The sequence below is a fragment of the Pistacia vera genome, unplaced genomic scaffold (assembly GCF_008641045.1).
Source record: "Pistacia vera cultivar Batoury unplaced genomic scaffold, PisVer_v2 Contig477, whole genome shotgun sequence".
NCBI classification, from domain to species: Eukaryota; Viridiplantae; Streptophyta; class Magnoliopsida; order Sapindales; family Anacardiaceae; genus Pistacia; species Pistacia vera.
In genome coordinates this window covers 409,816-425,679 of record NW_022196309.1, presented here as the reverse complement: position 1 = coordinate 425,679, position 15,864 = coordinate 409,816, and the positions used below count along the sequence as shown (strand labels likewise).

Below are 15,864 nucleotides of genomic sequence, written 5' to 3'. Positions count from 1 at the left end.
GTAGATGTGTATCCAGTAACGAGGGCTTCCGATCCATTTAGAGTGCGTTTGGTTTATTATTTTGGATAGGATTTTGGGGATAGTATTGGGTTGTTGGATAGGGGAGTATTACGAGGTAAATTTTAAAAATTTATGAAAAAGCCTTTAGGTTTACTAATTTAATTAAAGACCCTAATATGTAAAATGACAAAAACACCCCCGAAATTTTTCATGCCAGATTCCGGCCACCACCGCCGGAATCTGGCTGGAAAATTTCGTTACGGCACAGACCGGTCGGATCTGTGCCGTAACACGTCGTTATGGCCTTTTCCGGCCAGATCCACCATGGATCTTGCCAGAAAAGGCCAGATCTACTGTCTGTTATGGCCATCGACGACCGGAAAAGGCCAAACGATGGCCAAAGATGTGGCCGTTGTTTTCGGTCAACGACGGCCAGATCTGGCCTTTTCTGGCCAGATCCGTGGTGGATCTGGCCGGAAAAGGCCACATCAGTGAACTTCCGGCCATTTCTGGTCGGAAGTTAGGCCGTTGTACAGATTCCGGCTATCACCGACGGTGGTTGCCGGAATCTGACAAGTTGGGTTGATGAGGGTGTTTTTGTTAATTTTTAAACTTTTTTTAGGGGGTATTTAGTGAAATTAATAACCTTATGGGGTCTAAAAGTAATTAAAAAATAAGATAATATTTCTGGAATAATGTGCCAAACATTTTTTGGAGAATAGGATTCAGAATATGGATAAAAATACTAAGCTAAACATAGCCTTAACTGTGGCTAAAATTCAGTTTTCAAAAGTTTTTTTTTTTTTAAAAAAAAAAAAAAAGTAAAACCAATTTAATTATAAAAACCAAATTGTCTTCCTTTGTTTAAAACTATTTTATAAGAGTTGAGAGAGAGAGAGAGAGAGAGAGAGAGAGAGAGAGAGAGAGAGAAACTTGGGATTGGGGTGGTAACAAAAACCAAATACTGTCACTTCAGTTATTTATCTTACTATCATAAATTGTAAAATGAGGCCTTTTTGGCTAAAATTAGTTCAGGTCGAGGACCCCGATCCCCGATATTCACTCCCATGACCATCCTCAGCCAGTCTCCACTGGCAAGGATAACTCTCATGACCGTCCTTAGCCCGTGGGGATGGAATCACTCCCATCCCTGTCTAGTCCTGCCCTGATGAAGGGGCTTCGCAAGGAAATTCCCCCGTAGAGATTTTCCCCCAACATAATTAAATATATCTTAATCTAATCTTAACATAATTTATTATGTTAATTGATTAATTATTCAATTGTATAAAGGTTTAGGCTTAGTTAGCCTTGTTAATTAATTAATTTTTCATAAAATTAACATAACTAAATTCAATCTTAACATAATTTACTATTAATTGTATGAAGGTTTAGCTGGTTGGGCTTAATTAACCCTATTAATTAATGAATTTTTCATAAAATAAATATATTTATGTCTAATCTTAACATAATTTATTAGGTAAAATGGTTAATTTTTCAATTGTATGGAGGCTTAGACTTAGTTAGCCTTGTTAATCAATCAATTTTTCACAACATTAATATAACTAAATTCAATCTTAACAGTTAACATAATTTACTTGGTAAATTGATGAATTAATTCATAAAACACTATCTCCACTACAACTAATAAAATTAGTCCTTTGTGAAAGGGACAAATCTCATTATCCCAAGTTCCAATTGTAATAATCTAATCTAATTTATTTTAGGCCATGTAATATTATTTTGTGAAATTCACAAAGTAATAATGCATATATTTAATTATTAGACTTCGTCGTTTAAATTATTTTCTTTTATAAATTTAATATAAACATTAGAAAATATTATAAAAGTAAATATTCTAAATTTATATACATTATTTAAAACTATGATTTAAACTTTAACTTTTTATACAAACTCGCAAAGAAAAAATAAATAAAATTTTCAATAAAAGAAGGCAGGGCTCCTCGGGGGCGGAGTTGATGGGTCGGGGCGGGGATTGCATAATCCCCTCCTCCGGCCCATCCCCGGAAATGGGGATTTTTTTTAGGACCATCCCCGGTCCTATCCTCGATATTTCTAAGGATTCCCTATCCCATTCAGGTCGGATCCTCACGAAACCAGGGCAAACATCCATCCCTATGTGGTCATGGGCTGAGTTGAAAAGAAAGTTATTTATGTGATGGATTGAAATATATTTAAAATGGTTAGACATTAATGTATAATTATTCATAAATTGCGGTCAAGTGGTTTGAAGGGTGGAAAGACGAAGTATAAAAATAACTTTCTTTTATAATAACTGAGTCGTAACAAAGGACAAAAACTGTCACTATTTTAACTCAACCACCACCTAATTGATTTTATTTATAAATTGGGCGTAGAAAGACTTAAATAAGTTAAAATGAATGTTGTCATAAAGGGAAGATTTCGTTGTGTATTCACATTCGGTAATGTCATCGCACAATGAAATCATGACAACATATATGAAACATCACAATATGAAGGAGGATTTTAAAGGGCTGGCCTTGTCCTTATGAGTGCTTCTCATACTTATTCACACTGTCTCACTCTGTCACCATGTCAATATAATTACCAATCTTTATTTGTTTCATCAAATTCTGACTCGGACTCCCCTCTTTTTCACACTTGACACTTTCCAGCTTATTAAACATTGGTGTTTCTCTTTCAGACCGAACCTCATCAATAATCAGGTTGGATTTATCTAGATTGGTGTTAGAACTCGAACTCAATGGAGAGTTCAACCCAAAAGACCAGCTTGATAGGTGGGAGAGCTCATAGACTTAAGTACCACACTTGGTGGGTGTGAGATTCAGATGTGGGATCCTAACAATTGGTCTCATATTTAAGTTTGTGATTTGTTCTTACAAAGTCTGAGATTTGAATTCCATTATCGATACTTGTATGATCAATAAAGTCATATTTAACAGCTTAATAAGGTTTGTCAAGCACCCCAATTTTAAACTCGAGATCACAAAGCAAATGCCGAAGATTTATAAATTATCGTAGTAATCGAATCTTATTTAGTTATAACTATCTCTGAGTAGTTGAGTGATTTGATAGAAACTTTTAGGTGTATTATTCAAGAAGTCTTAAGTTTATGTTTTTTCTTGGGTGCTAATAGACGTAACTACTTAAACTTTTACCTGATCGATAATTTTAGGATCTCGATGGATTAATTGAGTTGAGATACGTATAAACTAATCCAAATATCCTCTGTTATATATATATGGTTATGGCCTTATGTGTTGTATTCCTTATACATCCACCCATGTTGTTCTTTGTTTTTGCAAGGCCAGGAGGTTTCTAGATTATCAAAACAATCGGGTCAAATTTGATAACGAGTTTTATACCTTATACATCCACCCATGTTGCTGTTTTCCGTCTTTCACGAAAAGCTAAAGGAATCGTAGCTCTTTTATTTAATAAAAAAGTTGTTCATTGATTCGTTCTATGTGTAATTATCTGAATAAGACTAGTTCATTTTTGAAACGATTAAGATAAACGAATAAAATAGTTTTTATTTTTAAATTTTAATATAAAGTTTTAAATTATTTATATCAATATGATTTTCATCATAAAAAGATATTCACCTACAAAGTCAATTTTGCACTTCTTGGTTTCCCTCAACAATAGGAATAAATAAAAGAGAGTTAAAAACATGAAAAAATTATCAAGAAAACATTCGCCGTTTTCACATTAAATAAAAACAAAAGTGTGTATGTAATCAAAGGAGTGAAATTAAATAATTTAATTAACCTAAGTCTCAACCGGCCAAAGTAAGCATATGTCACATTCATTTTTGTCGGATTAATTGGGAAAATTTTATGAAATTAATCTTACTGGTTAGACGGCTAATTAATTTATATGTATATACTTGATTTAGTTAAGCACTTTCCGGATTCTCTCTGAAAATTAATAGTAGAAAAACCAAATTATAGGGTAATTCTTTTGTATTTTGGATTATGTTATTTAAAATACATCTTACACAACATGTGTCAGATAAATTAGTCATATTCAAACATCTCAAGAGTTTTGAGTTTTGTGGCTTCGAATTCTTGTGTTGTTTGAAGAGAGAAAATGTAAGTGGTTGTGGAAAGAGCCGTTGAGAGGGCTTTTGGATTTAAAATTTGTGTGACGGAGGTTGACGGAGAAATAGGGTTGACATAACTGACGTTAATTTTGGATCTATAGTATCTTACACATCTTTTTTTTTATTTTAATAATGCCTTCAAAAGGTATTACTAGCCGTTGGAGGGGGGAATTGGGCCGGACTGAGGTTGGTCTTTGAAATTTAAGCTCGAGTTTGGCGATGTTGGGCTGGGCTTTAGATTTTCAAGTTCATTAACGAAACTCATAGGTCCAACCTTACTTCGAATTAGAGTAATATTACACATTCAACATGACGCGGTAAAAGATGATTAGGTGAAAGTTTATTTTAATTTAAAATCAACCAATCATCTTTTACCACATCATGTTGTATGTGTGGTATTATGCTTCGAAATAAGCCCTTGTCAAAGTAAAAAAGTTGAGCGAAGTGATTTATAGCCCCCATCAAATTGATAAGTATCCATACTTTTAAATATATTTTTTTGTTTTGACAACTTTAACCTTAATAAAAATGATTTTTAATAATATAATAATTTTTAAATACAATTATACTCTATTTTGTATTTTTCTTTTAATTCTTAATCATAAACCCATACTCTAAATCTTCTAAACCCTTTAATCAATTCTTTTTTTCAAAAATATTTTTTGTTTGATGAAAATTTATCACTAAATTTATGGAGAAAATAATCACACAACAAGATAAAAATGAATCTGAAGAAGAAAAAAAAGGTTTGGATTTGAAATTGGGAAAAAGGGATAGTGAAAAAACTAATTAAAAAATTACGGAAACCCTAATTAAGTTTGAAATTGAAGAAAAATGATGTAAACAAAAACTCTAATTAAGTTGAAATTGGGGAAAGAGGTGTAAACAAAAACCTTGAATAAGAAGAGTTATTTCCAGTATTAAATGGGGTTTAAAGAGATTCTTTTTAGAATATAGTAGATGTGCATCCAGTAACGAGGGCTCCCGATCAATTTAACTGGGGCTACAATTCGGTTTCCAAAAGCTTTTTTTTTTTTTAAAAAAAAAAAAAGGTAAAACCAATTTAATTATAAAAACCAAATTGTTATTGTCTTCCTTTGTTTAAAACTATTTTATAAGAGTTAAGAGAGAGAGAGAGAGAGAGAGAGAGAGAGAAACTTGGGATTGGGGTGGTAACATAAACCAAATACTGTCACTTGAGTTATTTATCTTACTATTATAAATTGTAAAATGGGGCCCTTTGGGCTAAAATCGGGTCAGGTCGGAGATCCTGTTCCCCGTCACGGTCCCTGATATTTACTCCCATGACCATCCTCGGCTCGTCCCTGTTGTCGGGGACAACTCTCATGACCGTTCTCAACCCGTGGGGATGGAATCACTCCCATCCCCGTCCAGTCCCAACCCAATGAATGGGGCTTCACGGGGAAATTCCCTCGTAGGGATTTTTCTCCTAACATAATTAAATATATCTTAACATAATTTATTAGGTTAATTGATTAATTATTCAATTGTACGAAGGCTTAGGCTTAGTTAACCCTGTTAATTAATTAATTTTTCATAAAATTAATATAACTAAATTCAATATTAACATAATTTATTAGGTAAATTGATTACTTATTTAATTGTATGAAGGCTTAGTCGGTTAGGCTTAATTAACCCTATTAATTAATTAATTTTTCATAAAGTAAATATATCTATATATAATCTTAACATAATTTATTAGGTAAAATGATTAATTATTCAATTGTATGGAGGCTTAAGCTTAATTAGACTTGTTAATTAGTTAATTTTTCACAAAATTAGTATAATTAAATTCAATCTTAACATAATTTACTTGGTAAATTGATGAATTAATTCATAAAAAACTATCTCCACTACAACTAATAAAATTAGTCCATTTACGAAAGGGACAAATCTCATTATCCCAAGTTCCAATTGTAATAATCTAATCAAATTTATTTTTAGGCTATGTATTATTATTTTATGAAATTCACAAAGTAATAATACATATATTTAATTATTAGACTCTATCATTTAAATTATTTTTTTTATAAATTTAATATAAACATTAGAAAGTATTATAAAAGTAAATATCATAAATTTAGATACATTATTTAAAACTATAACTTTTTATACAATCTAGTAGGAAAAAAAAATAAAATAAAATTTTCAATAAAATAAGGCAGCACTCCTCTAGGGCGAAGTTGACGGGCCGAGGCGGGGATTGCACAATCCCCTCCTCTGGCCCGTCCTTGAGAATGGAGATTTTTTTGAAGACCAGTGCAATCCCCTCCTCGGCCCGTCCTTGAGAATGGAGATTTTTTTTAAGACCATCGCCAGCCCTATTCCCGGTATTTGTAGGGATTCCCCACCAAATTCGGGACGGACCCTTGCCGGGCCGGGGCAATCACCCATCCCTACGTGGTCATGAGCTGAGTTGAAAAGAAAGTTATTTATGTGATGGATTGAAATATATTTAAAATGGTTAGAAATTAATATATAATTATTCATAAATTGCAATCAAGTGGTTTAAACTTTAAAGGGTGAAAAACGAAGTATAAAAATAACCATATTTTATAATCACTGAGTCGTAACAAAGGACAAAAACTGTCACTGTTTTAACTCAACCACTGCCTAATTGATTTTATTTATAAATTGGGGCGTAGAAAGACTTAAATAAGTCAAATGAATGTTGTCATAAAGGAAATCGCCTGTTATTTTATTAGGATGTCGTTGCGTATTCACATTCGGTAATGTCATCGCAGAATGAAATCATGACAACATATATGAAACATCACAATTTAAAGAAGGATTTTAAAGGGCTGGCCTTGTCCTTACGAGTAACATGGGCTGCTTCTCATACTTATTCACACTGTCACCATGTCAATATAATTACCATCAAATTCTGACTCGGACTCCCCTCTTTTTCACAGTTGACACTTTTCAGCTTAGTAAACATTGGTGTTTCTCTTTCAGACCCGACCTCATCGGGTTGGATTTATCTAGATTGGTGTTAGAACTCAAGTTCAAGAGAGAACTTAACCCAAAAGACTGGCTTGATAGGTAGGAAAGCTTATAGGCTTAAGCACCACACTTGATGGGTGGAAGAATCCAATCCAAAAGATCAGACTGATAGGTGAGAGAGTCCTTATGCTTAAGTATCACACTTGGTGGGTGTGAGATTCCGATGTGAGATCCTAACAATTGGTCCCATATTTAAGTTTGTGGTTTGTTCTCACAAAGTCTCATATTTGAATTCCATTATGCATACTTGTATGATCAATAGTCGTATTTAACAGTTTAATAAGGTTTGTCAAGCAACCCAATTTTAAACTCGGGATCGCAAAGAAAATGTAGAAGATTTCGAAATTATCATAGTAATCGAATCTTATTTAGTTATAACTATCTCTAAGTAGTTGAGTAATTTGATATGAACTTTTAGGTGTATTACTCAAGAAGTCTTAAGTTTAAGTTTTTCTTTGGATGCTAATAGACGTAACCACTTGAACTTTTACCTGATCGATAATTCCAGGATTTCGATGGATTAGTTGAGTTGAGATACGTATAAACTAGTTCAAACATCCCCTGTCATATATATATATATATATATATATATATATGGGTTGTATTCCTTATACATCCACCCATGTTGTTGTTTGTTTTTGCAAGGCCAGGGGGTTTCTAGATTATCAAAACAATCGGGTCAAAATTGATAACGAGTTTTATACCTTATACATCCACCCATGTTGCTGTTTTCCGTCTTTCACGAAAAGCTAAAGGAATCGTAGCTCTTTTATTTAATAAAAAAGTTGTTCATTGATTCGTTCTATGTGTAATTATCTGAATAAGACTAGTTCATTTTTGAAACGATTAAGATAAACGAATAAAATAGTTTTTATTTTTAAATTTTAATATAAAGTTTTAAATTATTTATATCAATATGATTTTCATCATAAAAAGATATTCACCTACAAAGTCAATTTTGCACTTCTTGGTTTCCCTCAACAATAGGAATAAATAAAAGAGAGTTAAAAACATGAAAAAATTATCAAGAAAACATTCGCCGTTTTCACATTAAATAAAAACAAAAGTGTGTATGTAATCAAAGGAGTGAAATTAAATAATTTAATTAACCTAAGTCTCAACCGGCCAAAGTAAGCATATGTCACATTCATTTTTGTCGGATTAATTGGGAAAATTTTATGAAATTAATCTTACTGGTTAGACGGCTAATTAATTTATATGTATATACTTGATTTAGTTAAGCACTTTCCGGATTCTCTCTGAAAATTAATAGTAGAAAAACCAAATTATAGGGTAATTCTTTTGTATTTTGGATTATGTTATTTAAAATACATCTTACACAACATGTGTCAGATAAATTAGTCATATTCAAACATCTCATAAATTATACCTAAAATTTTAGACCTTTTCTCTCTGATTCTAATCGACGTTAACCCACCTAAGGGTACACGGATAATTTATTAGTAATTTACTTGTTTATATATATATATATTTCAGAGTTAGGATTTGATTAGGTGTTGTTAGTTTGAGGGGACTATTTTATAGTATTTGCGAGATGAGGATCGTGACTATTAGACCAAAAACTTAAGATGAGTTAAATCTTTTTCTCCAAAGAATAGCCCCTTTTAAGAGCCAGTTAATTTTCTAAATTGGGGACCCAGCGGCTCTGCCCCAGAGAAGTTGTTCAATGTTCACCACTTTGCTAAATTTCTAAAGTAAAATTGAACAAAAGTAAAATCTATCTTTTTGTCGTTTTGATGGTGCAAGGCACATGGATTTGGCTCTCAAGTGGAGGACGAAAAGTTCACCAAGCTAACCTCATGCTCCCTCCAAGTGGGGTTTTTTTTTATTTTTATTATTTAAAATGAGTAATTACCATGATTAAATAACATATCAAAAATACCACGTATAGTAATTACTTGCATTACTGCTTTTGAGAGTGATACTAATGAAGTGGGCACTTGAAGCCAAGATATACAATCTTGATGGGATTAATTATGGTTTGAATAATTTTAGACCCAAATTGAATAACCCATTAGAAGATTAAACAATAATAAAGGATGCAAATCAGGTTGGTTTTATGTTTCATGGAGATTGTTTTTTTATTAAAGCACTTTTAATTTGATATTATGTAAAAGTAGTTTTTTTTTCCCATAAGCATATAAAAACAAAGAAGAAATAAACAAAGGGGTGTGGAATTTATAGGATTCCATTCATCATGGCTATGTAATAGGGGGTGGATGATATTTGTTTAAATTTAAAAAAAAGAAGCTAAAATAAAAATAGAATATTGTGAAGTTTCTTTACCATGAAGCTAAAGTTGTTCCATGTAGACTTCCAAATCATAGTCATGGATGGTAATAAATATTAAATTATTGTTTGTCCACTCACTCTCAAAGGTGCCTCTTCTTCATTGCTCTCTTGAATAATAATATGAGATGGGAAAGGAGTATTTTATTGGATAGATTATATATATATATATATATATATATATATAGAGTACATAATAATGACGACCATAGGTAAATGATATGGAAATAATGTTAACCCTTTTTCAAAATCATCAAATGCTACAAAATAAAGAGTAAAGTTACCTTATTTTATCAATTCAATTTACTTAAATCCTGAATCACATAATATATTTTTCTTGGCATGACATTGTACTAGTTCCCTGGAAATTAGGCATGTCATAATAATGTGAATAATTGAGAAAGAAAATTGTGTGGATAAAGATAAGACCAACAAGAATATATTCTTGGTGCATATTGATTTCCGTGAAAGAAAGAAAAAGATAGAGAGAGCAATTGTTTCAAAGAAGATGCAGATGCTGAAATTGACTTCAATTTGTAGTTGCCGATATTTTTCTTCCCATATATTTTCTCTTTTCTCCGCGTCAACTCCACACTTTCCATTTCTTTTTCTATTTAATTCCACCCCCAATCACCATTTCATACGAAATTCCTTGGCCACTTCTCTTTATATTTTTTACAAATTAAATTTATGGGAATTAACTTATGCAGTGCACATCCCCCACCCTCCAACCTTTAATTAATAAATGGATATATGCTAATTTTCGCAGATTTAATCAACCAATACCTCTTGATTTTAAATAGCTTATCAATAACATCCCTTTAAGCTAACTTTATCTAGCTTTAGTTTTACCTAAAGCAACCCCTTAGGCTGCTTCAAACGAGCACGATCAAATTCAAACATTTCACCCAATTGAGCATGTCTAACATATTTTTTTTAACAATAATTGGATCACTATAACTCACTCCACTTAGTTCGTGAACCATATAACTCAATAGTTATACATACTTGTTTTACATTATACTTTTATTTTACTCTTCTAAAAGGAACATCAGTGGTAAAAGTTTAAATTGTTTTTTTTTTTTTTTTCTCAAATCATAGATATAAAACTGAAAACTAATAAATAATAAATTAACATAATTACAAAGTAAAAGTAAAAAATTAATAAAAAATAAATATTATTAGACAAAGTTAGGTTAAAGGGGTGTTAATGATGAGGTTTTTCTAAATCTAGGGGTATTTGTTTGATGTGCAAAAGTTGGTATATACGGTTGATTAATGAAACTATAAGGGTGGTTAGTGATAATCTCCTCATATTTTTTGTAATTAAATATCTAAGTTTAGATAAATGCTTCTTATTTGAATCATTTAAGTCTCGACTTGAGTTTAATAAAATTCATGTTAAGATTAATTATAATAATAAATATAAATCAATATTTATTTAAAGCAGAATTGCTTTTCCTTTCTAAAATAATTCAACTTGATGGCTAATCTCTATAAGGAAAATTTCTTTTCGGATTTCTGAAACCATAGCCTAAAAGAATTTACACGTGGCAGTAACTTGAACCGGACACACACGCAATGATTGGTTTTGAATCACCCACGTCAGCAAATTTGGACGGTTTTGCTTCCCACTAGTCGGCAGATCAACGGTTGATACTCTATCCCAGAAAAATATTTTACTCATTTTTATCATCTCATCACACACGCGCCTCTCGATCTCCACCGTCGGATGTTGCTTCCGTAATTATAAAATGTTTTCTTTGTTATTTAAAATTAAAACAAAAAAATGGTCTATATAAACACGAAGAAGAGACGACCTTTGTTACTTCAGTTCTCAGTAGAGAGAGAGAGAGAGAGAGAGAGAGAGGGAGGGAGAATGAGTGAAGATGAGTGAGGGTGAGAGATAGATAGGCCTATTTTTTTTTATTTTTGACCAACTGTTTCTCTCTCCGGTGAAGAGTTTCCGGTTTGTATGGTGAACTCTCTCACTGTACTTAAACGTCTCCATTTTGTTGCCTGTGAAATTTTGTTTGAGTTTTCCGGTGACTTTCCGGTTACGCGAGGGAGAATTTTTGCCGTTTGATCTTCTCTGATCACGGATAATTTCAATTTTGCCCCTCAAGGTCTTGACTTTTTTTTTAATCAAATTTTTTTTTGAAGATAATTTGCTTTTGTTGATGATTTTGAAACTTTAATGTTAAAGACCAAGCATGATTTGATTTTGTGCTGATAAAGTCCCAATTTTTTTAGCTTTAACGAAAATTCATTTTAAAACTATTTTTGTTAATCATATTTTTGTGTAGTGTGAATTGATTTCTACTAATAGAGAGTGACTTAGCGTGGACTAAATACAAAGAAGTGATGTTTGTGTTGTTGGATAATGACGCGTTGAGTTGATTTAGAAGAAAACTTTCTCTTGTAATTGATTGTGCAAATTTTGGCTTGGCTTTAGTTGATTGAGTTGAAAGATTGAGATTGTGAGTTGGGTTTATTATATCTTTCTTAAATTGGTGTTATATTAATTTGAGTTTCCTGATATAGCGGTTACTGCAACAGGCATTAACCACTTGCAAGGAGCTTCAATTTCAATTTATTTTTTGCAACCCAAATTTGGTGTGAACAGATCATCAAAGATTGGTCAAATTTTGGTGGGTGCATATTTGGTGTTTTGGATGAAATGGCAGTTTCTTTGACTAGATTTTCATGCTGGTTATGGAGTGGTAATAAAGAGAAAGAGCCCGTCTCAAACGGGTCTTCATTAAGTTCACAATCTAATGAGTGGACTTCTTTTGGTGATACTGTGAAATTCCCATCAACTAGGATAGCTTCAACACCAAGAAGGGTTAAGAAAAAATGGCAAAGTAGGGAAGAGAGGAAGAGGGTTGATAAGGAGTATGATGTTGTGTTGGTGCCATCTGATGGTGGTGTTTGTTCATCAGGATCTGAATCTGATGATTCTGATTGGTCCATTGGGTGGTTAGAGCCTCATGGGGCTGATTTTCTGTCTGATCACTCTGATGATGAGTCTGATGATAGTTTTGCAGTGTTGGTTCCTTGCTATAGGCCTGGTTCCAAGCAGATGGTTGAGGTTTCAAATAACCAGCTCTTCACTGGTGTCAAGAATCGACCAAATGAGCTTTCACCTGGTATGTACTATTTCTTTGTCAAATCTTTGATATTTTATTTCCGGTTGTATGATTCTGATTTGTTTCTTTGTTTGAGTGAATTGCTATATCTACTTGCTTTGTGGTGGAACTATGGATCTCCTATGATTTATTGACTTTTGTGTGCTGTTTCTGAAGACAATTGGCATTTTGTTTTCTGGCTGATTGGTGCTGGTCCCGAGGGTCAAATCTAAAAGAAGGGGAAAAAAAAAATCTTAGGATGTCCATGTTTAATCATTGTTACTGTGATGAAGTTTGTCTGTCATTGTTTGATCATCATGATGATTTTTTATTTCATTTTACTTGTGACTGCAATGGTATGATGTCTCTTTTTAACAACATGAGTGCCTCCGGGACTTGGATACTACTGTTGCGAGTAATTCCTTGTTCATTTGTATTGTTTTATGATCTATATGCTCCTTATAAGTAATTGCATAAAGCATATTTATCTTAACTTCTTGGATCTCCTGTTAATAAGGCAAGTTTATTAAATAAATAGCATGTATGGGCTTTTGTGTGATATGCAGATTGCTGTATTCAGAAGTGATGAGGATCCTTTTATCCTAATAGTGTTAAGAAAATAGATAGCATTAGGATTGAAATTACTAGACGCCAGAAGAAAAATTTGAGATTATGATGTCAACAGTTTACAAGTACCTAGAGCCATTGTATAAGATTGACAATTCCTTCTACATAAATGTCCAAAGAAATTGGCAGCACAATTTCTGTCATACAGAGCTTCAATAAGTTGACTTAGCTATTTTGACAGAACATACTGTCTCATTGATGAAAATGAATTTCAACCCTTCTGATTTTGTATTGAAGGCATGTGAAAACTTGTCAAAGGATTAGCGAGGGTCACCACCCTCTGAACAAGACTACTGCAAGTTTTATAGTTGCAGATGGTGAAATACTACATCACTACTTGCAAACTAACCAAAAGTATGTGGACCACAAAAACCAATAACCTATGCCAGGAGGATGGTGATCTCTCCGTGTGATCATTCAAATGGCCCGTTGTTTTCTTTTATCATGGCAGCCCTCACTTGCGCTATACAATCCCTGTTCTGAAATGGTTTAGAGTGCCAATAAGATGCTATACTTGTTATTTTCCTTGTTGAGGGATTTAGATCTATCAATTTTCACATAAGCGCCCTTTTCTAATTTATTAGGCTATTGGGTGGTTGCCTTGTAATCTATTGAGTTTTATTTATTTATTTATTTTTTCTCCATGGCATCATTTCGGTAGATGTTGTCTTTTTGTATGTTTGAATGGTTTTATTTGGATGCCTCTACCTTGGAGAGAGGAAATGTGTATTTTTTGTGCCAGTCTTAAAATTAGGCTAAGATTTGTCATTTGGCTGAATTGTGTTTTTGTATTTTTGGTTGGATATGCAGAGGGAAACAACTTTATGGAGCAGTGGCTTCATTCTCTTCAGACTTTCTGAAGCCTACTACCCTAGCATCTATAGCATATGCCATTGCTGAGATAGTTCTTCATCCTGTGATGCATTTGAAGAACCGAATATATTAATCCTAAATAAAAATAAGAGAATAAAAATAGAGTAAATGAATTCGGAGCAGGAAATATAATTGGTAGGATCTGCATCAGCTTCTTCAGTAGAGATGCGCAGGGACTTACATCCTTGTCAATCGAGAGTAAAGTCAATTAGAGCGGCATGTTAAATTTGGACATAAACAGATGTTTCCTAGTGTCACGGATAGTATCTGATAGCAGCAGATCAACCAATTTGGGTAAAGCCATGAAAATTTGTGTAAATACTGATATGTGAATATGTCTTTATGTAAATAAATTCTTATCTTCGCCATGGTTGATTGACGGCGAACACGTCATTGAGGCATATTGTGTTTAAGAAGTGCGTAAGGATAAATGCATTTTCTGATTGTGACCCACCATCCATTGTTGTCACAATATGTCTTCTCTCCTGCCAACCATTCAAATGCAAAGAATATTGTGTTGATGACATTTTATCTGTAAGTTTGTTTGATGGGTGTGTGAAGTAGCCCACATAATTGAGGTGGTTGTATTATTTAAAAGTTGCAAATTCAATTTGTGTGTCCAGTTGTTAAGGCAATTGATGAAGCAGAGATTCTTCAGCCGAAACTTTCGTCCCAAGTTTCAGATACCAAGGATAAGGAATACTATTTCAATGGTCAGGTGCCATGGCGCATTGCTAAGGTGAATAGAAGACACCAAGTGTGTAAGGACATTGTAACTTTATTAGATACTCAGACTCAATAAACAAAATTAACTTTTTTCTTTCCTTGTATTTCTCCAACATCATAAATTCTACGAAAACCTCATATGAAGTATGAACAACTCCTTGTAAAGCCAATGCCATAGCAATACTTGATAAAGCAAATCTAATCCAGTCGGCCTTTTCAGTTTTCTATTTAAATTTAAACGATAGATATCTATTATAAGCTGTTAGAGGTTTGCATACTTCCTTGGGTTTTTCGGTTCAATGAACCACATGAACAGGTTGGTGACAGATTGACCCACCCCCATCCCATTCCAACCCCCACCCCCACGCCCTCGTGAGTCTTTGATTAATTGAACAATCAACTTTTAATCTTAATAATTATTCTTCTTTAAAAGTGCCCAGTTAAAGAAGGTACTCTTCACATCACACTCTGGCAAATGCCGCCTATGCTACGTGCCTCTCTACCATTGGCTCTCCCCCACCTTTCCTTTTCAATTTATCAATTTTCTTTTCTTTTCTTTTCTTGTTTGGTGCATAATATTCCAAAGTATTTTATTTTTTTGAGCATCAACAAGATTATTTATAGGGATTCACTAAATTACTAGACAGATATTCCTTTTTAAGAAAATTCATTAAAAAAAGTACAAATAATATTTAAACTTAGAATTTCATAATGCGTAAAAGGTATAACGATGAAAAACTAAAATAAAATATAAGGTTTGATTTTTTCTGAGATAATTTAAAATTAAACTCTTCCGCTTCATTGAGAAAGTATTAAAAACCCCCTGGAAAATATAAAACATCAAAATTATTATTACTTTATGAACAAAATGAATGAATTTAATTATCTCACAAAAAGTAAATGAAATATATAATATTTTTATTATTATTTATTTTAATTAAGTAAAAAACTTGTAATATTAAAAAATTATTCCTTATTAATAATAATCCATAGCGTAGTAATAAAAATAAAAAATAAAAAATGAGATAAAATGTGTAGAAGAAAAGTGCCATGCAAATGGAAATGGACATC

General features: G+C 32.6%; 1 protein-coding gene across 1 annotated transcript; it reads left to right on the top strand.

Moving 5' to 3' along the window:
* Positions 1–11,261: 11,261 nt before the first annotated feature.
* Positions 11,262–14,090, top strand: LOC116146390. The gene is made up of 3 exons (XM_031431793.1): positions 11,262–11,565; positions 11,999–12,588; positions 14,005–14,090. The coding sequence occupies exons 2-3, from the start codon at positions 12,120–12,122 to the stop codon at positions 14,052–14,054; spliced, it is 519 nt and encodes a 172-aa protein (XP_031287653.1). The 5' UTR covers positions 11,262–11,565; positions 11,999–12,119; the 3' UTR covers positions 14,055–14,090.
* Positions 14,091–15,864: the final 1,774 nt, after the last annotated feature.